General features: G+C 36.4%; 2 protein-coding genes across 3 annotated transcripts; one reads left to right on the plus strand and one right to left on the minus strand.

Moving 5' to 3' along the window:
• The first annotated feature begins 368 nt into the window (after positions 1-368).
• LOC104116239 (uncharacterized) lies at positions 369-11,360 on the plus strand. Of its 2 annotated transcripts, XM_070195586.1 has the most exons (11): positions 369-950; positions 1,464-1,638; positions 4,543-4,614; positions 5,176-5,506; positions 5,606-5,830; positions 6,264-6,523; positions 7,494-7,702; positions 8,685-8,810; positions 9,657-9,842; positions 10,477-10,614; positions 10,698-11,360. In XM_070195586.1, the coding sequence occupies exons 1-11, from the start codon at positions 384-386 to the stop codon at positions 11,022-11,024; spliced, it is 2,616 nt and encodes an 871-aa protein (XP_070051687.1). In that variant the 5' UTR covers positions 369-383; the 3' UTR covers positions 11,025-11,360. The 2 variants fall into 2 exon arrangements, with proteins under 2 accessions (XP_070051687.1, XP_070051688.1); XM_070195587.1 differs by lacking the exon at positions 4,543-4,614.
• Positions 11,361-11,804: 444 nt separating this feature from the next.
• On the minus strand, positions 11,805-14,393 carry LOC104116237 (cystinosin homolog). The gene is made up of 8 exons (XM_070195588.1): positions 14,013-14,393; positions 13,320-13,409; positions 13,086-13,210; positions 12,874-12,916; positions 12,616-12,733; positions 12,427-12,476; positions 12,201-12,290; positions 11,805-12,070 (listed from the first exon to the last, which is right to left on the minus strand). Exons 1-8 carry the CDS (start codon positions 14,154-14,156, stop codon positions 12,044-12,046), a joined length of 687 nt encoding a protein of 228 aa, XP_070051689.1. The 5' UTR covers positions 14,157-14,393; the 3' UTR covers positions 11,805-12,043.
• Between the last annotated feature and the right edge of the window lie 10,251 nt (positions 14,394-24,644).

The following is a 24,644-nucleotide window of genomic DNA, read 5'->3' on the forward strand; positions in this document are numbered from 1 at the left end:
TGCATTTGGATTTGTATCTCGAGCTTGCAAAATAAAGGATGGTAAAATTTGCAGAAGCCCGCGTTTTACCTTATGTTGATAGGGTTTTTGAATTCAAATAGAGAACAATAACAATAATCTGTTTTGTTATTTTATGACAGTATTTGATCAAATGTAGGTTAAGTTGTTAAGTTGACTTTATATTTTATTAGTGAATATATTAAAGCAGTGGTTGAAAAGTTAATTTGATAGACAAGAAAAAGAGTAACAAAGGAGCGCACATGTAGTTAAGAGTAAGAAGAGATACGTTTGAAGTTGTTAAAATTAACTTATAAGTTAAATAATTTATAAGTTAAATAATTTAAAAAATATGGGTATAAATTAAATAGAGAGGTAACAAATCAATGTTTACTTATTTGAGGCATGGTTCCTGTAAGAATGAATTGGGCATAGGCCCAAAACAGATTGAGCAGCTGCAAAATACAGCATCTTCTTCAGCTGCACCAACTCAGCTCAGAGCTATGGCGGCTGAAATCGTGAGAAGAAGTCTTAAAGCAACAAACTTTACCTTCCTTAAAACGCTAACCGCTTCTCAAACCCGTATTTTCAGTAACTTAGCAACTTCAGCACAACCCGAATCATCAGATGACCCATCTTCTTCCTCCTTCACTTTTTATGGCGGAGATCCAAATTCAACAACAACCCATGATAATATTATCATAAAAGGTCCAAAAGAGACTTCACCTTTATCATCACAAGATTCAGCATCTGTGGCTATGCCTATGTCATTCATGACTGGATCAATTGTGGGGAAGAGGTTTTACAAGAAAGTGACAACTAGAGAAGCTGATGATGGAATTGGTTGGAGTGTTATGCTTGATTATCGTACCCTTAAAACCCCTTCTAAGCGTCCCCTCAAATGCCCAACTTTAGCTCTTGCTAAAGCTATTGCTGCTGAATGGGAACACCAGGTGCTCATTTTAGTTCATTAGCATATTTAGGATTAAGAGAAGTAATTAATAAAATTCTTTCTGTAGATTCCCTTTTTTTGTGGGATGGTTGTTTGGTTATTCATGTGTTTTGTACCATCTCCCCATTTTCTGACATATGCAATTTGGTTCATTAGTTGGATAAGTTATATGCAATGTCAGTGTAAAGAAATTTTTGTCCCATGTACCTGTTGGAGCACGTAACCTGTCTTATTTTCAAGATTAAAAATCCTATATCTAAAGAAAGTTTAGCTTTAGATAGTGACCTGATAGTATAAAAATTTATGATGAATATATAACTTAACTGTAAGTAATTGGGAAATTCTTTTGTATTTTTTTTTGGTGGGGTTGATTGTTTTGTTATTCATGTGTTTCTGTGTGTGTATACATTGATACCATTTGTGTTATTTCAATGAAATTTGATACTTCCGTTTAACTTGATGTTTAAGTTGTGTGTTTTTGTCACCCTAGTCCTGAAATGTCTTTTAATTGTAGGAAGCAGATGGGATCAGACCCTTTACTATGCCACTGACGAAACTTTCATGTACTGCACTAGAAAGAGTTCCACTGACGCGTCAAAAGATTATTGATCATTTGATGAAGAAATTCCCTCAAGATTTAGTATTCTGTCGTGCTCCTGGGGATAATGATCTGACAAGCGGAGTTTGTGGTATGTTATCTTGCAAGTTGCAAAATATAATTTTTATCAGTTTTCAGAATGTGCTCTCTATATTTTGCTTTTCGCTGTTCCTAACATATGTCTTTAGGAGCAAACTTAGGTCTGAACCTTTACTTGTCTGGTCAATTTCTGATGATCAAGATTTTGTTTCTATAACGTGGCAAAAGGTAGTGGTGATACAATTTTTAAAGTTCGTTGTTTCCCAACTGTCCTCATTTTTTAAATTAAGAACAGTGTGTGTGTGTGTGTATGAACAATACATATTTCCATATGTGCATGTCTAGATCTCACCCACCATCAGTTTTGGTCTTTGCCGAGGACATACCATACTGCTGTTAGCTAGTGTACTTCGAGTTTGGAAGGAGGGAGTTTCTTTTTCTCTGTGTGAATTTTTCTGATTGCGCTACTAACAGACTAACAGTGGCATCTAGACAAGGCTCCCTGTCTGCCTATCTTCGTCAAGAAACATCTCAGACTTCATGCATCTTGAGATTAAATGGTCAATAGTTAATTTATTTTTTCCCCATCAAGGATTTGATGTTTAATATTGCAAAGTATCTTACGAGCATTTTGTGAAAACACAACTCTGCTGCCTCATATTAGATTTGTTTCAAATTTTGGAGGACATGACAGAAATGATAACACAGCGCTGATTTTTGTGCTCCGGAAATTTGTTCCTCCACTCCGTACATGTGAACTTCCCACTGTACCTTAGAGATTTTAGTTTTTTTTGGTGATAAAGTAAGTGGATTAAAGAAAAGGCATCAAGAAGATGCAATGAGTATATAGCATTTAAGCTTGCAAAAAATCTAGCTGGACCTTAGAGATTCACTTAGCAGTATATTGGTGGTCCTAGAAACCACACTACTTCCTTGGTAGAAAAGGAACTATCTTCAAGGTTTGATTTCAATCAGCTGAAGAAAAAACTTGTGATGGGGCAATGGGTGCTAGTGTGTGAGAGCTTTACCAAGAGGGGCTACAGCGTTGTGTGAGTGGAGAAACTGGCCGGACATGACATGGTTGGACTAGGGTTGTGCTCCAATGCCGTTTTGACTTTAAAAGGATCTGAGTCTAATGTGCAACAATGAAGACCTAATAGTATCCACTGGTCAGAGGTGTGGAAAGGTGCCGAGGAAAGGGTTGTAACGAAGGAGGAGGAGGAGAGGGATTTGGTTGGTTGGTTTTGGGGGGGGGGGGGGGATTTCACCACAGTTTTCATATTGGAGGAGGGAATTGATGGTTTTGGGTTGTGATACTGGTCCCAAAAAAGAGAACGAAATGAAACATAATTTGATTGCTACGTACTTTTCAATGTTGGTAAAAGGCATGCTGTATTTTAGTGTTGACGGAGCACGGGAGCTAACTTCTTGGAGCACAAGTGTCAGCACCCATGATGATATCTGTCTATTCTAGTCCCTTGTTGTATTTGAAAACCGTGAAGTCCCTTTTTGATTCCTGAGACGAACTAAAACAAACTACTGTAGTATTTAGTGGAGCTATTACCTATTAAAGTGATCCTAGAATCTTGTAACATTGTTAGGTCCTTCTATAGGGATAAGCTTAGCGCTCAAAAGTTCCATCTATTTGGCTAGCTGTAAAGCACCTGCAATTAATTATTTTTTGCACTGTGTATTATCACGAGATCTTGAAGAGTTGACTCCAGATTCTGAGCATAAATATGATCCGCTCTTGTAGTATGCTAAATGCTTATGGCAGGCCTACAATTCTCTGTTGTTTGTGTTGGCATTTCATTTGGGTTTCATAATATTAGTACTTTTCGCATATTAATCTGGCAATTTGAAATTCATAGAGCGTCAAGTGGAGAAAATCGATCCTCTTCTTAAGTGGGTAGAGTCAGAATTTGGCTTCAAGCCAGCCGTATATACCAGTTTTTAAGTGGGTAGAGTCAAAATAACACTTCAGATGCACTTAAGGCCAAATAGGTCTGAAGTGTAATCAATGGTTTCATGCACTTAAGGCCATTAAGTTTGAAGTGAAAAATTGCACTTCAGATGGACTTAAGGCCACAGTTCTGAAGTGCAACAAACGTTTTCCTACACTTAAGGCCAATAAGTCTGAAGTGAAAAATTACACTTCAGATGCAGTTAAGGCCAAAAGGTCTGAAGTGCAACAAACGTCTTCCTACACTTAAGGCCAATAAGTCTGAAGTGAAAAATTACACTTCAGATGCTCTTAACGCCAAAAGGTCTAAAGTGCGACCAATGTTTTCATGCACTTAAGGCCGAATAGGCCTGAAGTGCAAATTGCTCAGAAACAGAAATTTGTTCTTCGAATTATAACAATCCAATATACGATTTAATACCTAAATCTACTCCAAATGAGCTCAAATTTAAAACATAACCTCCAAATATCATCAAGAACAAACCCCAATCATTAATTTGTCAAAACAACAATAAATCTAACGAACCCATTTTGCAATTAAGAAACAGAAGAAGAAACCCTAAGCAATAGTAAAAAATAAAGAGTCATAACATCTCATCACTGTAAAACATCATAAACTACCTTAAAATATGTTCATAAACACCATATAAAATTACTGTCACCCGAAGAAGAAGAAGAAGAAGAAGAAAGAGGAGAAAAAGGAAAAGTGGGTACAAGTTAAAAATATACGTACATATACGTATATATATATATGTATATGTATATTGGGCCGAAATGTTTTACTGAGGCCTGCTTCCTGCAAGAACTATTGGGCCTAGCCTAGCAGGAAATACAACATCTTCTTCAGCTGCACCGATCAGAGCTTTGTAGCTTCCTCTTCGCTCGGAGCTATGGCGGCTGAAATCGTGAAGAAAAGTCTTGAAGCTTCAAACTTTTTATAAGTAGTTTTTCTAATTCACTTATTTGGAATGTCTTGTGCTGCCTGGTTTCGAGCTGCACAGCGAGTAACTACTACTGCCTCAGCTTCAGAATTCCACAAAAAATGCATCTGCAATGAGATTATTGGTAATCTTTTGTTTGTTCCTATTGATTTTGGTACTTTAAGCATATGTTTCTAAATAAATACGACTCGCTCTGTTCCACTTTTTGTTTGTGCCTATTGATTTTGACCACTTTCTTGCAATATTTTTTAAATATTTTGAATTCCTAACTATTGCACCGGGCTAACTATTGTAACTTAAAGTTAGTCAACTTGGCCCTCGTACTCCAAACTACGTCACATAAAGTGAAACAAAGGGAGTAGTATACTGAGCTAGTAGAAATTTTAGACTGAGCCTAGGAATCTTTGCTTTGCTTTTCCTATTCAGCCTAATATAGTGTTAGAAGCCAACCAGCACCGGAGGCCAAACATTCATTCTGCTAGAATGTTAATTTGTTGCGCACTGAAATAAAATGGAGTTTTAATGGATTAATATAGCCAACCACAACTATTCTGGGATTGATTTGTACTAGTTATATTGTTATTTTTCTAATTTTGCTTATGTAATGCTTTTATTAGGCTTTGAAAGATTTTGTATTTTAAAGTTGATACTCATCATAATCAGGTGCTACTTTTTTCTGTTTTAGGATTTCCATCAACGAAGATTGGTGGTGGAACTCCAGTTTCAGTATCAAAACATTTTTTCTTTCAGAACGTTGCGAAATTCTGCACTCTGTTAGGTCAAGAGAGGGCAGATGATGAAGTATTAGATAATGTTGCTTCAGATGGTGATGATGCTTGTGACAATGTACCAGAGGACTTCAATGTTAAAGCTGCTGCTAGTCATACTGATGGTCGACCGCAAGCTAAACATCCCACTGAAGACTTGGTTGATTTTACACGGATTCATATTAACAAGCTGCCAACGGTTGTGATCATAGGACGACCTAATGTAGGGAAGTCAGCATTGTTTAACCGGTAAGTACAGCAACGGACATTTAAATTTGATTTGTAATCAAGTGCGAGGGAACACTTCAGTCATCGTTGTGTAATCGTTAATCTGCTTTTGATTTGTAGATTGATACGAAGGAGGGAGGCCCTTGTATACAACACTCCTACTGACCATGTTACCCGGGACATACGAGAAGGTGTTGCAAAACTGGGCAATTTAAGGTTTAAGGTGTTGGATTCTGCTGGCTTAGAAGCAGAGGCTTCTTCTGGTTCTGTTCTTCGTAGAACTGCAGAAATGACTGGAAATGTGCTGTCAAGATCTCAACTTGCGCTCTTCTTAGTTGATGCAAGGTTGAAAAGAATTTTAGTATATGAAAATACGAAATCTTGGTTTCTTCAATACTATCTTTTCTCTTCTCTGTTGATTATCAGATAGATAATTACGGTAACTCTTTTTTCCTTTTCCAATAAATTACTTATAAAGAAGGAAAAAGATAATTTTTTTTTAAGAATAGGACAAAGAATATGTAAATCTCACAAGAAATTTAACTTCATTCATTGTTCTAAAGGTGCATGAGTTGGCTGCAATAGATGAGATTTCTTATTGTCTAATTGAAAAAGGATGAAAAATCTGCTGAAAAGGTACTATTTGCTAAAGTAAAGCATATTTAATCACATTATCACACACCTCAAAGCTGGTAGCTTGTGAAACTCAAACTTTGCATACTGTATTACAAAAACTTTCTGGATGCAAAAATTAACTATCCTTTTGTATTGTGACTAGAGATGGACTGCAGCCTATGGATTTGGATGTTGGAAAGTGGTTGAGGAAGAATGCACCTGGAATGAAGACTATTGTGGTGATGAATAAAGCTGAATCGCTTGATGACTATGATGGTTCTCTTGCAGCTGCTGTCGGTGAATCTTATACCTTAGGATTTGGTGATCCCATTGCTTTATCTGCTGAAACTGGAATGGGCATGGCTGAACTTCATGAAACTCTTCGACCATTACTTGAAGAATATGTGCTCCAAAACGTAAATGGTAAGAAACTCATGTCCCAGAGAGAATTTTGGTGCTTGGTTATTATCCACCTTTATCTGAATCTTCTTGTCCTTTTCAAGGTTTTATTTCAGAGGAGGAGTTTTTTCCTCATAAATGTTTTGATCATCTACCTCTTCATCTCCCTATGCTTGCCAGTGAGTGTGCATTCTGTAGTGACTTGGAATCGCATCTTCATTTGGCTTCTTCAAATGTTGCCTTTGTCTGTTTTGAGATTAGTTTGCTTTTGCATGGTCAAATTGAATATTAATCTCAGTATCCTTGCTAAAGGTATCTCTATCAATAATATGAGTGCAGGATCTGGTTGCTGTTATGATTTGTGCGGATTGTTGAAAACAGCTCAATATGGCTAGTAACTTCTAGAACCATGTTACTGGTGTAGTTTATTAACATCATGAATATGTGATACTCAACCCTAAAGCATTACTCCTAAGATCATGTAATTGCTCAGTTGAAGTTTGGTGTACTGCGCAGAAAGAAGATAATATTTTAGGTTGGTACAATTACAATAAACAACTCCAGCTACTTAAGTGAAACTACAGAGATGCATGTCATTTTGGATTTGTTCTCAAAAGATTAAACAAACAGTATTAGAAGCTACATGAGTGAGACTGGAAGCTAATTTTCTCTCTTTTAGCTAAGTTATATATCTCTTTTGTCCATGTAGAGGAGAGAGGATGGGAAGTAGAGAATGATATAAGAAACACTTCTATTTGGTTAATCTCTCTATGCTTTGCTTACTGAAAATGGAGTATATCTTAAATCAAGTGATGTATCTTCTAGAAAATATTCCTTAATGTGATTATACAGTGACCTGTCACATGTTGAGAGATATACCTGCAATTGCAGAGGTACAAATGCAGCATTCTTTTGTAGAAGTGTTTCTTTTTTCCTGCAGAGCTTATCAACTTCGCTTCTGATCTTTCTTGCTATTCTACATGTAATCTTTCAGATGATGAGAGCCAGGAGAATGACTCCTCTGAGGATATGGAGTGTAAATTGCCATTGCAGTTGGCAATTGTCGGGCGGCCCAATGTTGGAAAGTCAACCTTGTTGAACACAATCTTGCAAGAAGATCGTGTTTTGGTTGGCCCTGAGGCTGGTTTGACTAGAGATTCCATTCGTGCTGAATTTGAGTACCAAGGAAGAACAATTTATTTGGTAAGTATCTGTAACTCTGATGCAAATATTGTCCGTCACTAGTCAATTCAAGTTTGGCTAACATTTTTCTTTTGAAAAGTAATCTCATAGATGTAAAAGCCATTAGCATGACCTTCTTCAGCTTCATTGTAACGATTGCACTCAAGGAGATCACATTAAAAAAAATTAAACTTTTTTTTTTATATCTTAAAATTTTTAATCTTCTTCTTATTCCTTTTATTTTGCCTCTTTTTCTTTTACAAAAAATATCATGTCCCCCCCAACCCACGAAATAATTGTCTCACAAATTCAACCACGAAAAAAGAAGCAAAATCTATAGGCAAAGCCAACATCAAAGACCTACATAGTAGATGAGTAGGATTTAAGTTCATATCGAAACTAAAACCTGCCTTATCTCAACAAGAATCCGCATTTGTTTCTCAACAAGAGCAGCAAGGTTACAGCTTTCTTCCTCTCCTACCACCCTTTCTGCAAGTGCTATCAGTACGAACTGGAATCACATCCTCTATACGACCAATTTTCATTCCTAGGCCCCTAGTGGGTAAGAGCCCCGAGATCATACTGAGCACCGGGTTTAGGTGTTTTAGTCTTGTTTCCACCAGTGGCTTGAAGCTTAATGTGAAGTGCATTGATGCCAAGCTCCTTGCATCTCTGAGAAACATCTTGTGCAGCAAGCATAGATGCATATGGGGAAGATTCATCCCTATCGGCTTTGACCTTCATACCACCAGTAATACGAACCATTGTTTCGAGAAATAAATCACATGAATAACAGTGTCATTGAATGACGCAAAACAGTGTTGTCAAAGGCTTATTTAAGGCGCGCTAAAGCTTAGAAAAGCTCAGGAAGGGTGCTTCGCTTAGCTTAACTTAATCTTTACTTCAGTGTATCATTGCCCATGACTTCTACCTTGAATAGAGGCTCCTTGATTTATGTATTAGCATGATCGGTTCTGATGTTGGGAGGGTATAATTATCTCAGGTTGACACAGCAGGTTGGTTGGAAAGGACAAAACAGGACAAGGGCCCAGCATCTTTGAGTATTATGCAATCAAGGAAGCACCTTATGAGAGCACATATAATTGCTTTGGTCCTCGATGCAGAAGAGGTTAGCTAATTGTGACTATCAATCTTTTTGGTTTTAGATTCATGAATTTGGCCCACTTAATGTATTTGCTGTGTGATAAACGATTAAATTACAATTTTAATAAACTGGCTTAGATGCACCCAAGGGTGTGACATAGTAGTCAGTGAATTGGGTGAACACCACGGAGGGCAGGTTTCAAATCCCATTAGAGACAAAAATGCTCGGTGATTTCTTTCTTCCCATATGCCTAAACCTTTGTGCACAGAGTTACGGTACCTATGCTAATGTGAGATAGCAGGTACCCGGTAGAATAGTCAATGTGAGCGCAAGCTAGCCCAGAGATGACTATTATAAAATGTGGAAAACATTACAGTGCTTTAGCTGTTACTAGAATTTCTGTGAACCATAATGTTCTTTTCTGTCTTCTTTCTGAGAACTGGACAACATTTTAACTTTTGTATCTCTTACTTGAATAAGAATGACTGAAAGGGATAGTGGAGAGCTGCTGGATCTGGTTTAAACAGTGTATGAAGGAATGACTTGCATCAATGTTTCATATATCTAGCATCCGCTTGGGGGCAACAACCTAGAACATTGGCTGAAAAGTGTAACCAACACCTGTAATATAGATGTATCAAATGCGATGCAACATAATATAGCTCTATGCCTGCTAATGGACTGACAATACAACGGGATTTGTGTAGTTGCTGCACTACCTGAGTCATGAATAATCTCCAAAAGTTTTCCTTGTTTTCTCCCCTCCTTTAAAGCTCTTGTGGTATGAGTAATTTCTATTTCTGTGTTTTATACATATTTTTTTCTAACTGTCATACAACTGTTCTATATTTTTTCCTTTATAATGATTAGATTGCAAAAGCTAGGCGGAGCATGAAGCATGTTGAAGTAGTTATAGCGAGGCGAGCAGTAGAGGAAGGACGTGGTCTGGTTGTGATTGTAAATAAGATGGATCTTCTAAGAGGGGAAGAAAATTCCAAATTGTACAAGCGCGTAATTGAAGCTGTACCTGCAGAAATTCAGACAGTTATACCACAGGTTTGTCAGTGTGTAAAACTATAATCTCTTGCTGCAATTATCCTACTGTTTATTTGAATTTTTCTCATGCATATGCCTTTGGAGGAGCTTGTCCACCATTCCATAATATAAGTGAATTCTTGACATTTATGTCCCTAATATTTTTTTTAAATTTGTTTTTAGAAGGATATCACTTCTATGGTAAGTCACTGAGTGTCTCAAGACATTTAGGAACGTGAGATTTCTTGTGATTGTATAAATAGACTATGTAAGGAAACATGTGTGGACAAGTAATCACGGGATTAATCTTTGGCAGTTCCTTCTCTTTCTTTCTTAAAAAGAAGTGATGCAGAATCGGAATTTGCTGTACTTAGTTGTGTATTACCACTTGATTGATGAGTATGCTATTCAAGGACAACTTCATTTTCTCCTTGAACAAAATTCTTATTAATAGAAAAAGTTTTATGCACTGGCAACAATATAGTTACTTTAGCTGATAATTGGGACCTGATTTTGTACTGTATGTCTTATGTTTCCTTTTCGTATCTTTTGATGCATGTTATCAATTTAAAAATAGGTAGATGACCTTCGGGAGAATTCTCTGTACAATTTCAGTTGTAGAACTTGATTCATCATTAAGGCAATTTATTTGCAGGTCACAGGAATACCCGTTGTATTTGTTTCAGCACTAGAAGGAAAGGGCCGGATGGCTGTCATGCGTCAGGTTGTTGAAACATATGAAAAATGGTGTTTGAGATTGCCTACAGCTCGTCTTAACCGTTGGCTACGCAAGGTATACATTTTCCCTAAATGTGCCACATCAGGCCAAGTTATATTTGTCTGGGTAAATATATGTTGATTGACAATGTGTGGCAGGTCATGAGCAGACATTCTTGGAAAGACCAGGCGGCTCAACCCAAGATCAAGTATTTCACTCAGGTGAAAGCTAGACCACCAACTTTTATTGCATTTATGAGCGGAAAAACCCAGCTCTCAGAGACAGATTTGAGGTTCCTAACTAGATCTTTGAAGGAAGACTTTGACTTGGGTGGGATACCAGTCCGGATATTGCAACGAACTGTTGAAAGAAATGGTAGGACTAAAACTAGCAGCAAGAACGAGCAATCAACTAATAGAGCGGTGGAAAGGGTGGTCTCTGACAAAAGAACCATCCTTGCTGTAGAAAACAGCAGCACCACTTGAATTATCCAAACTTTAGCTTATCAATGATCATAACTTAATTTGGAGGAAGATAGAAATAGAGTATTTTTGGTCTTTGCGAAGGTAGGTGTCCATCTATTTGGGTTGGGTGCCCGGCAGTGGCTTTTGACTTGCCTTTTTAATTCCGTCCTCCGCTGTCTCAATTCTTTCTCTTCATTTTATCCTATCATAGATAACTGCCTTTATTTTATGCTTATGTAAATATGTCTAGGAAGTGAAGTTTCTTTTTATTCGAAGAAGGTAATATGTAATCATGTACGTATGTGTGTTTCTCTACTTGGTCCATAATTTAGCGAAATAGCTGTTATGTTGCACGCACATGTGTGTATAATGGACTCAAAATGAGGGAAGAGGGAAGACAGATCATAACATTTTGCTGATTATCATTTTTTTTTTCCATCTATCCTGAAATGAGGATAGAAGTTTTTCCAATTTTATTGACCTGCCAAATTAATCTACTAGCTTGTCAAGCGTAATATAAGATCCAAAATTCACGTCATTGATGTCCTATATATATAGTTCGAATTGTTGGAGAATACATTGGAGTAAATTTTCTGGATAAGTACAACAACAACAAAAAAAAAATCAAGTTTAATCCCATAAGTGGTGTATGGGAAAGATAGTGTGTGCGCAGACCTTACCCCTACCTTATAAAGTTAGAGAGACTTTCTGGATGAATAAATGTTAGTTTTATTATTAATTAAAAAAAACTGCACCAAGCAAGTGCTGAATTTGCAAATATGATAAGACCATCTTCTTTTAACTAATACATTATGCATTTTACACTAAAATGACTGTACACAGTTTACGCATTTGATAAAACATTTCTCTCTAAATGCTCCACACAATACCAGAAGGAACTGCATTTCGCAGATTGGAGAAACGTCTAAACATAGAATCACTTAACCATGCCTGGGAATTTGTGCTCTTAACTCTAGAGCTCAGTATATACTTAGAGAAAGAGCAAATGAATTTGTTCGGAATATCACTAGCTACAGCCATCAGCGTCCCTCAATGTCCCCTGGTGTCTGAGTTATACAGGCAGAAATATAGTCTTTACTTGGCATATCTTTGCATACTTTATCAAACAATACAATAAACATTTTATAGTAACGTATGTGGATGATCTGAAGATTTAAGTAATGGGTTCTTGCTTACCACATCAAAATCAAGAGAAGCAACTTCTTTCCTAGAAGGATAGAGCACATAGTGTTGCACAATGAAGAGATTGTCAAAGAATATCGACACCTGCAACATTCATTTCATCAAAACCACATAATTGTCTGTGCCTTAAACTAGTAATTAGACGCAAGAACGGGAAACAAAGAGAATCTGAAGTGAAGTGTAGTAAATAAATAGAGCGATATAAAAGGAAATTACTTACCAATGACAATAAGGTCTTGCCGATGTTTCCATAAAAGTTAACCCAAGAATCTGTACAGAAAATAGTTCGGAAATATTTCTACATTAGGCACATATATAGAATCTCATAGAAATCCTTAACTAGGTAAAAAATAGAAATAGCAAAGTATGTTAGTCAAACACTATATACAATTGAAATGGTGAAACTCACGTTGATCTATGGATTGCACTGCCATCTGCCCATAATTTGTTAAACCTCCAAACAAATCCAGCAAAATGTTGCCAATACTAAATCCAATTGTGCTCTTTCGCCGGAAATTCATAACAACCTATAGATTTTTCAGAGCCAATAACTTTAATTCAGTATAAACATTTCACAAAATCTTGTAATTTGAATAGAAGAGAACAAAATCACAAGCAATTCATATAGAAGTCTGAGTTTTTTCCCTTCAAATAGAGCAACAATTACCTGGGGAATGTACTTAATTATTGTCATAACAACCTGCAATGTGCTGCAGTTAAGATAAAGAAGTGTGAGATTTTATTGTTATAGTGGTTAAATGGATAAAGTACTGCTACTTTAACTTGACCAATTTTTTTTTAATTTTTATGAAAATTTTTAAACATGAAGAAAAGGGTGTTAAGTAGAACTAATTATGGATTTGAAAGAAAGTGGCTTACTTGAAGCAGGAAACTAGCCATAGCCAAGAATGCTTAGGGAAAGACACAAAAACACAAACTGCAACACTTAACCAAGCAACAGTGACAATTGCTATAGCAGTTTTTGAGACCTTCTGATTTCCACGCTGTAAAAAGAAATATGTATGTTTATTAGAATCAAGTCATAAACTCACATTTCAGTATGCATATAATATTTGATTTGAAAAGAGTAAAAAAAAAGAACGGTATACTTACATCATAAATAACAATCTGAAATAAGGTAAATGCTGTTAAAGCAACCGCATGAGTAGAGAAAGCCACATCGTTGGCAGCTACAGGTATCATCTGAAATTAAACAATGAAAGGTAATCAGCAGTTCAGCACATTAGTCGTTAAATTCACTATAAAACATAGTATCAACTTAATATGAAGAAATAAAATAGAAGGAAAGTTCGTGATTTTAGTCCATCAAATATCTAAAAAAAATTATTTTGATCCTCGTGATATTTAGTTAAACATATATAGCCTTTTATCAATTAATCAAATTGTGCACTTTTACTATACTTGAGAATCTTCATAAATTTAGTGGATTATTAATTGTTAAACTGTTTAATTACAAATTTATTTATGCAAAAAAACTGTATTTATCTCTATAGAAATAGTCCAAATTAACATATTTCCTATATAAAGGGACAAAAACAAATATTTTTATTTAATAGAAGATGTAATGTGCTTAACCAAATATAACACGTCCAAATTCATGTTTATAATAAATGAATTATAATTTTTCAACATTGGAACAACTGTTGCAATTCAATATGGTATCAAAACAAGCATATGAGCAACTGCAACGTATTTAATGTAAACAGTTCAATGTGTTTCCGCGGTTCATACAATTCAATAGAAAAAAACAAAATGAGAAAAGGATTTGAAGATGGTGTAATAAACCTCGTTAGAGCCATATCGACGATGGTATTGCCTTTGAACAGCAGAGCTGAAGAACATAGAAACATTGTAGATGAGATACGACGAGTGCTTCGTCAAATTCAACACCACGAAATCAAAATTCAACCCCACCAAAATGTTTTTCATTCAAAAAAAATCACGCAAAAAACATAATTATTTACCAAAGAAAAGAACTACTTAGTAAAAGAAGAAATAAATAATGTAGAGAAGAAGCACAAAACCTTTTCCTACGGAAATTTAGTACGACTTGAGGATAAAAGCTAATAGACCATAAGACAAACGCAATCCATCCAAAAACATTATACAACACTTCCAACGAAACTGAATTCCATGACCCCATCAAAATCAAGCTCTTTCTTTTAGATTCTTCTGTAACTTCAAAAAACAGGACAATATGTAATCTTTGTTCGTATCAAATACTTATCGCTATTTATAGAAAATAAGCTAAAAAGATGGGCTGCTAAGCGAATCTCACTTACGAATTAAATTTTACCAAAAATATTACATCTATGTAATGAATGTGTCCCATATTACGACCGTATTCATGTCACTTGCTCCCATTATCCATATTTACGTAATCGTAAATAAGTCTATGTTCAGTAAGATTATATATATTTCCTAAAACAACTATGTTCAATATAAATTAATAAGCTAAAAATTAGGGTTAATAGTTTGGAAGCGATCAAATTGCACAATTTTTTCGGATGTGTAGCTTAAACTTGTAGTCTAAATTTTTAACCATATGTTAATAAACTTTATGCTTTTTAGTCTTTCTGTATAAATTGAAGTTCTGTATATATATATATATATATATATATATATATATATATATATATATATATATATGGCCGAAATGTTTTACTGAGGCCTGCTTCCTGCAAGAACTTATTGGGCCTAGCTCAACAGGAAATACAACATCTTCTTCAGCTGCACCGATCAGAGCTTTGTAACTTCCTCTTCAGCTGAATTTGAGTACCATGGAAGAACAATTTATTTGGTAAGTATCTGTAACTCTGACGTATCACTAGTCAATTCAAGTTTGGCTAACATTTTTGTTTTGAAGAGTAATCTCATACATGTAAAAGCCATTAGCATGACCTTCTTCAGCTTCATTGTAACGATTGCACTCAAGGAGATCACATTAAAAAAAATTAAACTTTTTTTTCATATCTTAAAATTTTTAATCTTCTTCTTATTCCTTTTATTTTGCCTCTTTTCTTTTTCTTTTACAAAAAATATCATGTCCCCCCCTCCCACCCACAAAATAATTGTCTCACAAATTCAACCACGAAAAAAGAAGCAAAATCTATAGGCAAAGCCAACATCAAACACCTACATAGTAGATGAGCAGGATTTAAGTTCATATCGAAACTAAAACCTGCCTTATCTCAACAAGAATCCGCATTTGTTTCTCAACAAGAGTAGCAAGGTTACAACCTTTCTGCAAGTGCTATCAGTACGAACTGGAATCACATCCTCTATACGACCAATTTTCATTCCTAGGCCCCTAGTGGGTGAGAGTCCTGAGATCATACTGAGCACCAGGTTCAGGTGTTTTAGTCTTGTTTCCACCAGTGGCTTGAAGCTTAATGTGAAGTGCATTGATGCCAAGCTCCTTGCATCTCTAAGAAACATCTTGTGCATCAAGCATAGATGCATATGGGAAAGATTTATCCCTATCGGCTTTGACCTTCATACTACCAGTAATACGTACCATTGTTTCGAGAAATAAATCACATGAATAACAGTGTCTTTGAATGACGCAAAACAGTGTTGTCAAAGGTTTATTTAAGGCGTGCTAAAGCTTAGAAAAGCTCAGGAAGGGTGCTTCGCTTCGCTTCGCTTAACTTAATCTTTACTTCAATCATTGCCCATGAGTTCTAACTTGAATAGAGGCTCCTTGATTTATGTATTAGCATGATCGGTTCTGATGTTGGGAGGGTATAATTATCTCAGGTTGACACAACAGGTTGATGTTGGGCATATTTCGATATGTGTTGATATTACTTTACCCATGTTTTAACCGCTTTTTGATGCTATTTGATCTTTAAAATGCCCAACATGGTTTAATTATTGATTTATTACTAATGGAGTTGTGTGTGATAATTTAGGGTGTTTGGAGTGCAAAAATATGAAGAAAAGGTGCTCTAGCTAGAGGAAGAGGGGTTGGATGCGTCACATCCAATCTAGAAAAAAATCAGATTTCGTGCAACCTTAGCAGTGAAGTCGGCTCATAGCATCCGCCTTAGCATCCGCACCTAGGCAAAGCTGAGATGGAGGAACAAAGACGAGGTGGATGCGACGCATCCACCCAGCATTAATCCCTAAAGCTGATTTGGATTAGAAATAGGAGAACTTTGGCCCACGACTTTTGTACGCAATATATAAGCCAAAAACGCCTCATTTAGGTCATCTAACATATTGGGAAGGGAGAAAAAGTCATGACAAAGCTTGGGAACCACAGAATTCATCTTGAGTTCTTATTTTTCCTTCTTTTATTGATTTTATGTACTCTTGTGAATTTTTTGATGATTGCATGAACATGAGTGGCTAAGAACCCTATTATTCTAGGGTCATGGGTATACATGAATGTTGACGTTTGAAGTTTAATTTGACAAAATTGATTTTATCATATTGGGCTATTTATTTAATTCTGTTTTTAATTAATTTGCTGAGTAGCTAGCAGTGAATTACTATCTACGAATCTAGAGTTGAACTCGAAAGTGGAAATTCTAGATTGCATATAGAATTAAATAAAGCAAGTTCTTGAACCCGGGCATTGGGGAACGAATTCGCAATTAGGATAGAAATATACCTAATTGTCTTGCTCGGTTGAAATACAGAAAGTGTAAATACATTCTTGTTAATCTTAATTCCATAGACATATAGGCATTAAGTTAGCTTGAATAAGCGAGTAAGAACTCGACAGATTCTTATGAGTAATATCAACAATGTCAATCAACAATCCAGATAAATCAATTAGTTATTTTAAGCTAAGAATGCAACATGATTGTTAGATAACCCGTGACCCTGGAATATTATCTCCTATTGATTGTTATTCGAAATCATTTAAGTGTTGTGGTTGATCTCTAGTATTTCATTACTTGATAGTTTTTAGGTAGTAAATTAGAAAATTATCTATTTGTGAGAAATCGCTTGAATCGATAAGTTATTTGAGTTTGAGTTAGTCAAAAGTTAATCATAAGTCTTTGTGGGAATGATACTCTACTCACTACTATATTACTTGACGATCACGTATACTTGTATGAGTGTGTTTGGTCGCAACATAGGTTAAGAGGGGAACTAAAAAAGTTTGAGGCTTGGGGATGTCGTTCATGTTAGTTATAATAGTTGCGAGATGATAAACTATAATTCCCTTCATCTCGTTAATTTTGGGAGGGTAGTCGAATTACCCAACTGATAGAAAAAACTAGGTAAAGTTGTTGCATACCACATGTTCGACGAATTGCCTGTGAGGTAAATTTAGGTGCCGGCGAAGTCTGAGTAACCGAGCGATACTAGTATATGCTAGTGTATAAGTGTGGGGTCGTTTGTCTTGATTGTGTACAGCATTGTCGGAATGTTTTGAGCCTATGAAAGATTTTCTAAATAAATTGAACAGCCGACACATGATAGATGTCTTGAATTGTAAAGTGTTACTCGATTTGAATTATGTGAGTTCTATGCGTAATGATATGTCGTGAGAATAAGTGTGGGGTCGAATGAGCTGCTATGTGTAATTGAACATGGTTAGTGAGCCTCGCTCGGATAAACCTCATGTTGTGCATAATGATATCTATAAAGCGCAATGCTTATTTGTAGTTTTGAAGAGAGTTATCAGATCCCTACTGAAAACCATGGGCTATAGTTTCATGAAGTACTGAATGGCATGACTATGTGAATGATTAGAAGTGCAAGATGTTGCATAGCTGCTTTATAGCTGAACTTCGCTGTTCTATACGCTAATTGTTGACTTCTTTGCATTGCAAGTACTTAGGTTCATAAATGGCGGCAACGAGCAAACCGTCCAAGCAACAAGACAGAGATAATAACAAGCAACCGCCCAAAAAGCCTACTAGAAAGGCAACAGGTGCTCCAAATCCACAGAACAAAAGGAAGCGGACTGAGAAAGAGAAGGAACTGCCGACTAGGCAATTAATTGATGAATCAAAGCAAGAAGAGGAGGAACCATTAGTAAGGAGGACTGTGAATAGGGGTATTACAACAAAATCATTAAATCCGCCAAGCTAAGGGATAGAGATCAGAGAACCTGTGCCGAACCAGAGCAAATCCTCCAAGTAGAGTGACCCGAATGATAAAGGGAAGCAGAAGATTATTGCAGAATCTGAGTCCGAGTCTGATTCGGATAATGAGCTTCCACATGTCGACATAAGTGACGATGATAAGGGTGAACCAATAGACCGAGCTACTTGGGAGAAGAACTTTGTTAGTGAAAAGGCATTCCGAGCTTATAATAAGATCCTGGGTTCAAAGAAGTACATTCCAGAAAAGCCAATCAACATTAGAGCACTTAAGAAAAATTACCCAGATTTTCTGAAATCAATTCGAGAGGTGCAACAATGGGGACCTATCTTGAAGGGCCACGGCAAGGCCAACCTCACTATCGTCAGAGAGCTTTACGCCAATTGGCATCACTCCAGGGGCAGCATTGTGAGAGTACGAGGGGTGGATATTAATGTCTCAGCTGAAGCTCTGAATAATTTCTTAGGGGTGCCACACACACTAACGGATAGGTTTGACTCCATATGCAAAGCACCAGATTATGCCCTACCAGGAAGGATGCAAATTGGAAGCATGGGAGTATGGAGTACCATTCTCTAGCCAAGGAATTCATGAGCGCGTTAGCACACGTGGTTCTAAATTTCATATACAACCGCCCGATGCCATGCCAACATAAAACTGATATCCCTCGACACCGAGCACTAGTATTGTATGCTTTATTGGAGGGGATTCCGCTCAACTTGGGAGCCATCATGCATGACCAAATGCAGCGCACCAGGATGAACTACAAGTAGAGGTTGTTCTTTGCAAATACCCTATCGTCTTACTTGACAGAGATGGGAGTACTATGGGACAAGGAGAATGACGAAATTGAAGCTAAAGCTCCAGGAACATATGATGTTACTCATGTACTAGAGCCAAACAAGGGAAGGTCTTCTAAGCTCACCATTCAACAGTTGTTTAAGCAGATGCAAGCTGATATGAAAGAAAACAAGACTGAGTTGATAGCGACTCGTGCAGAGTTAAGTGCCACCAGAGATGAGTTGAGTCAGACTCGTGCGGATCTAAGCCGAGTCCAGGCAGAGCAGGTCACGATGATGAGGGAGGTATCATTAATCCTCCGTGCTCTGGTTTAACGTGCAGATATAGACATCTCACAGCTGCTTGCATCGTCCACTGTTGGAATATCCACCTCTGCTCCTCATATAGTCCCTGAGGCTCCATACATCATGCCAACTGAGGTCGTTGTACCACCTGCTACAGACTCAGCTCCAGTTGGTGATGATAGGACTGTGACCGATCTCCCTATTCGTGAGGATGCTATTGCTAGATCAGAGGGATGATGAATGCCATGGATGCTGATGCTCTTCCACAGACTGCGGATGAGCCTTCCACCTTGACTTGAGGGAGTTCCTTCTCACCCTACTTTACTTTATTTGTGTACATTAGGGACAAAGCACGGTTCTAAATATGGGCTGTGGGGTTATTCATATTTTTGTGGATGAATGTACTTAACTGTTACAATTTTCTTAACTGTTACAATTTTTGTTGATTTTGATACTGTTGGGGGCTATAATATTAACTGGATTAAAGGACTGTAATAGTTAGTAAATTCATCTATATGGAGTAACTCTCAGTCCATTATTGTGTGTAATCGTAGTAAGTAGCCTTATCAAAAAAAAAAATAGAAAATAGAGGACTTTTCCCGAAGACGGACTACCTGGACAGTTCTCTCGAGGGATTAAGGTCCTTAGAAAAAATACAAAAAGATTTTCATTTGATTCTTGAAATTAGTGTTAGTATTAGGAGATTGACAGAAAACTAAAGAAAAGCACAAAAAAAATAGAGTAGTAGCCTTGAGTAGTTAGTAAATTTTCTTTAGGTAGTAATAATCCACTATGATTTTTCTTTGTGCCTCGGTTATTTTTCATGGGATGTATTTTGAACCGGGTAGTAATTTTTTATTTTTAGAGTAGATTTGGAATTTAGGGAATAAAAGGATCAAGAATGATGAACCTAGGTGCCTTTGACTTGTTTGATAGTAGCATATTTATATTTTGGCATGTGTAGTATCTTCTGTATGATTTGAAATTATTGATAATGCCTTGTTAAATTGGATAGCATGTTTTGTGGCACCTATATCTCGTTTACATGACTTATGTTCACTTTGTGCTTAATGCTTAATATCTTGTTGCTCCGTGAATACTTACATTGTTTGAGAGTCGGAATGTGACCGTCCTTAATGATTCATGTGCCATGTGTGGTGAGGTTTTTTTTAGTCCATGTATTGTACTTGTGTCTAGAACTTGCCCGGTATGTGAGTTGAAGTGAAATTTGAGGTGATGCTCGGTTTGAAAAATAATTTTAGGCTTTCTTTAATATTTTTGAGCTTATTGCTTATCATAAATAAAATTTATCCCTAGTTAACCATTTTGAGCCTATTGACTTTTATTTGGTACCCACATTACAAGCCTATACCCTTTTTATTCTTAATTGATATTGTTTTGATTCTTTTACCTCTTAAAGCACTTTAATTGTTAGTTGAGCGCTAAAAGAAGAAAGAAGGGACTAAGTGTGGGGTGACTTTTGAGTGGAACCAATGAAAGGAAGAAAGGTGCACTTGTTTTGTAAAATACTACACCACTAGCAGAAATTGAAAAAAAAAACGAGTAGGAAAAATAGAAATAAATTAATTGTTGTCTTGTTCTTGCTAGTGGGTATGAACTAAAGTAGTGCTTAAAGAAGAAGAGACTGTTTTGGGGGGGTGATATTGTTTGTGAAATTGAAGTGGTGTTGAAGAAAATACGCTTAAAGAAATTTTGTGATGTATTAAAGTGCTTAGGAGGGTGAGTCACTATTCCTTAAATATATCCTACCCGTCCCTTAGCCCACATTACAACTATGAAAAAGTCCTAATTGATTTTAGATCGAGCGAACTTACATTAGTAGAGATTTACATTAAGAGCAAGCCTATGGTACCAATTGCATGCATGTGACTTCTTTGTGAGAGTGAGCGATTTTCTTTGATGTATATGAGTCATTAAAATATATTTGATCATGAGATTCGAATGTGTGGATTGATCTCGCTCTCTTGTTCTTGTTGTGAGGGCACATGGTTTCACGAGGGATAGGTAACGTTATTAGACTTCTCTATGATGTTAGGTGTTCAAGCCATGAGTGCATTGTGACATTGAGTGGGTTTTTGAGGTTAGGATTGTTGTGAGCATGTTGTCTTTGTTTGAATATTTTTAAAGAATGGCATAAGTAAAGGGAATTGTATGTGATGCATATTCTAGAGCCTAATTGTTGCAAATAACAATGGTCATAGGTGTAGTGTGCTTTGAATGATAAAAGCTTATTTTTGTTTCGTCTACTATAAAATGGTTTGTTCGAGGACGAACAAAGGTATAAGTGTGGGGTGGTGGTGTTGGGCATATTTCGATATGTGTTGATATTACTTTACCCATGTTTTAACCGCTTTTTGATGCTATTTGATCTTTAAAATGCCCAACATGGTTTAATTATTGGTTTTGTGACTAATTGAGTTGTGTGTGATGATTTAGGGTGTTTGGAGTACAAAAATATGAAGAAAATGTGCTCTAGCTAGAGGAAGAGGGGTTGGATGCGTCGCATCCAATCTAGAAAAAAATCAAATTTCGTGCACTCTTAGCAGTGAAGTCGGCCCATAGCATCCGTCTTAGCATCCGCACCTGGGCAAAGCTGAGATGGAGGAACAAAGGGAGGACGAGGTGGATGCGACACATCCACCCCAACATTAATCCCTGAAGCTGATTTGGATTAGAAATAGGAGAACGTTGGTCCACGACTTTTGTTCGCAATATATAAGCCAAAAATGCCTCCTTTAGGTCATCTAACATATTGGGAAGGGAGAAAAAGCCACGACAAAGCTTGGGAACCATGGAATTCATCTTGAGTTCTTATTTTTCCTTCTTTTATTGATTTTATGCACTCTTGTGAATTTTTTTATGATTGCATGAACATGAGTGGCTAAGAACCCTATTATTCTAGGGTCATAGGTATACATGAATGTTGACGTTTGAAGTTTAATTTGACAAAATTGATTTTATCATATTGGATTGTTTATTTAATTCTGTTTTTAATTAATTTGTTGAGTAGCTAACAGTGAATTACTATCTACGAATATAGAGTTGAACTCGAAAGTGGAAATTCTAGATTGCATATAGAATTAAATAAAGCAAGTTCTTGAACTCAGGCATCGGGGAACGGATTCGCAATTAGGATAGAAATATACCTAATTGTCTTGCTCGGTTTGAAATACAGTAAGTGTAAATGCATTCTTGTTAATCTTAATTCCATAGACATATAGGCATTAAGTTATCTTGAATAGGCGAGTAAGAACTCGACAGATTCTTATGAGTAATATCAACAATCCAGATAAACCAATTAGTTATTTTAAGCTAATAATGCATCATGATTGTTAGATAACCCGTGACCCTGGAATATTATCTCCTATTGATTGTTATTCGAAATCATTTAAGTGTTGTGGTTGATCTCTAGTATTTCATTACTTGATAGTTTTTAGGTAGTAAATTAGAAAATTATCTATTTTGTGAGAAATCGCTTGAATCGATAAATTATTTGAGTTTGAGTTAGTCAAAAGTTAATCATAAGTCTTCATGGGAACAATACTCTACTCACTACTATATTACTTGACGACCACGTATACTTGCGTGAGTGTGTTTGGTCGCAACATAGGTTGGTTGGAAAGGACAAAACAGGACACGGGCCCAACATCTTTGAGTATTATGCAATCAAGGAAGCACCATACGAGAGCACATATAATTACTTTGGTTCTCGATGTAGAAGAGGTTTGCTAATTAATTGTGACTATCAATCTTTTTGGTTTTAGATTCATGAATTTGGCCCACTTAATGTATTTGCTGTGTGATAAACGATTAAATTACAATTTTAATAAACTGGTTTAGATGCACCCAAGGGTGTGACATATTAGTCAGTGAATTGGGTGAAAACCAAGAAGGCCAGGTTTCAAATCCCAATAGAGACAAAAATGTTAGGCGATTTCTTTCTTCCCATATGTCTAAACCTTTGTGCACAAAGTTACGGTACGTATGCTAATGTGGGATAGCATGTACCCAGTAGAATAGTCAATGTGAGCGCAAGCTGGCCCAGAGATAACCATTATAAAATGTGAAAAACATTACAGTGCTTTAGCTGTTACTAGAATTTCTATGAACCATAATGTTCTTTTCTGTCTTCTTTCTAAGAAGTGGACAACATTTTAACTTTTGTATCTCTTACTTGAATAAGAATGACTGAAAGGGATAGTGGAGAGTTGTTGGATCTGGTTTAAATAGTGTATGAAGGAAAGACTAGCATCAATGTTTCATATATCTAACATCCGCTTGGGGGCAACAACCTAGAACATTGGCTGAAAAGTGTAACCAACACATGTAATATAGGAGATGTATCAAATGTGATGCAACATATAGCTCTATGCCTGCTAATAGACTGACAATACAACGGGATTTGTGTAATTGCTGCACTACCTAAGTCATGAATAATCTCCAAAAGTTTTCCTTGTTTTCTCCCCTCCTTTAAAGCTCTTGTGGTATGAGTAATTTCTATTTCTGTGTTATAATGATTAGATTGCAAAAGCTAGGCGGAGCATGAAGCATGTTGAAGTAGTTATAGCAAGGCGAGCAGTAGAGGAAGGACGTGGTTTGGTTGTGATTATAAATAAGATGGATCTTCTAAGAGGGGAAGAAAATTCCAAATTGTACAAGCGCGTAATTGAAGCTGTACCTGCAGAAATTCAGACAGTTATACCACAGGTTTGTCACTGTGGAAAACTATAATCTCTTGCTGCAATTATCCTACTGTTTATTTGAATTTTTCTCATGCATATGCCTTTGGAGGAGCTTGTCCACCATTCCATAATATAAGTGAATTCATGACATTTATGTCCCTAATATTTTTTAATTTTTTTTTTAGAAGGATATCTCTTTTATGGTAAGTCACTATAACGACTCGACCAGTCGTTTTGAACATTTGCACTTTGCTCGGTTGTTTGAGGGCATGAATAGATCCGTATGATGTACTTTAACTTGTGTGAATCGTCGGTTTTGGGTTGCAGGTATTTCGAAATCGAATTGGAAGAAAAATTTTTATTGTTGAAGCTTTAAATTGGGAGAGTTGACCAAAATTTAACTATTTAGCATCTGACCTCAGATTGGAATTCTAATGGTTCCATTAGCTTAGTTAGGTGATTTTGGACCTAGGAGCGCCACCAGAATGTAATTTGGGGGCTCGTGGTAGAATTATGCTTGAATTGGCGAAAGTTAGAAATTCGACCATTTCGGTCGGCAGTAA

The sequence above is a fragment of the Nicotiana tomentosiformis genome, chromosome 2 (assembly GCF_000390325.3).
Source record: "Nicotiana tomentosiformis chromosome 2, ASM39032v3, whole genome shotgun sequence".
Taxonomy (NCBI): domain Eukaryota; kingdom Viridiplantae; phylum Streptophyta; class Magnoliopsida; order Solanales; family Solanaceae; genus Nicotiana; species Nicotiana tomentosiformis.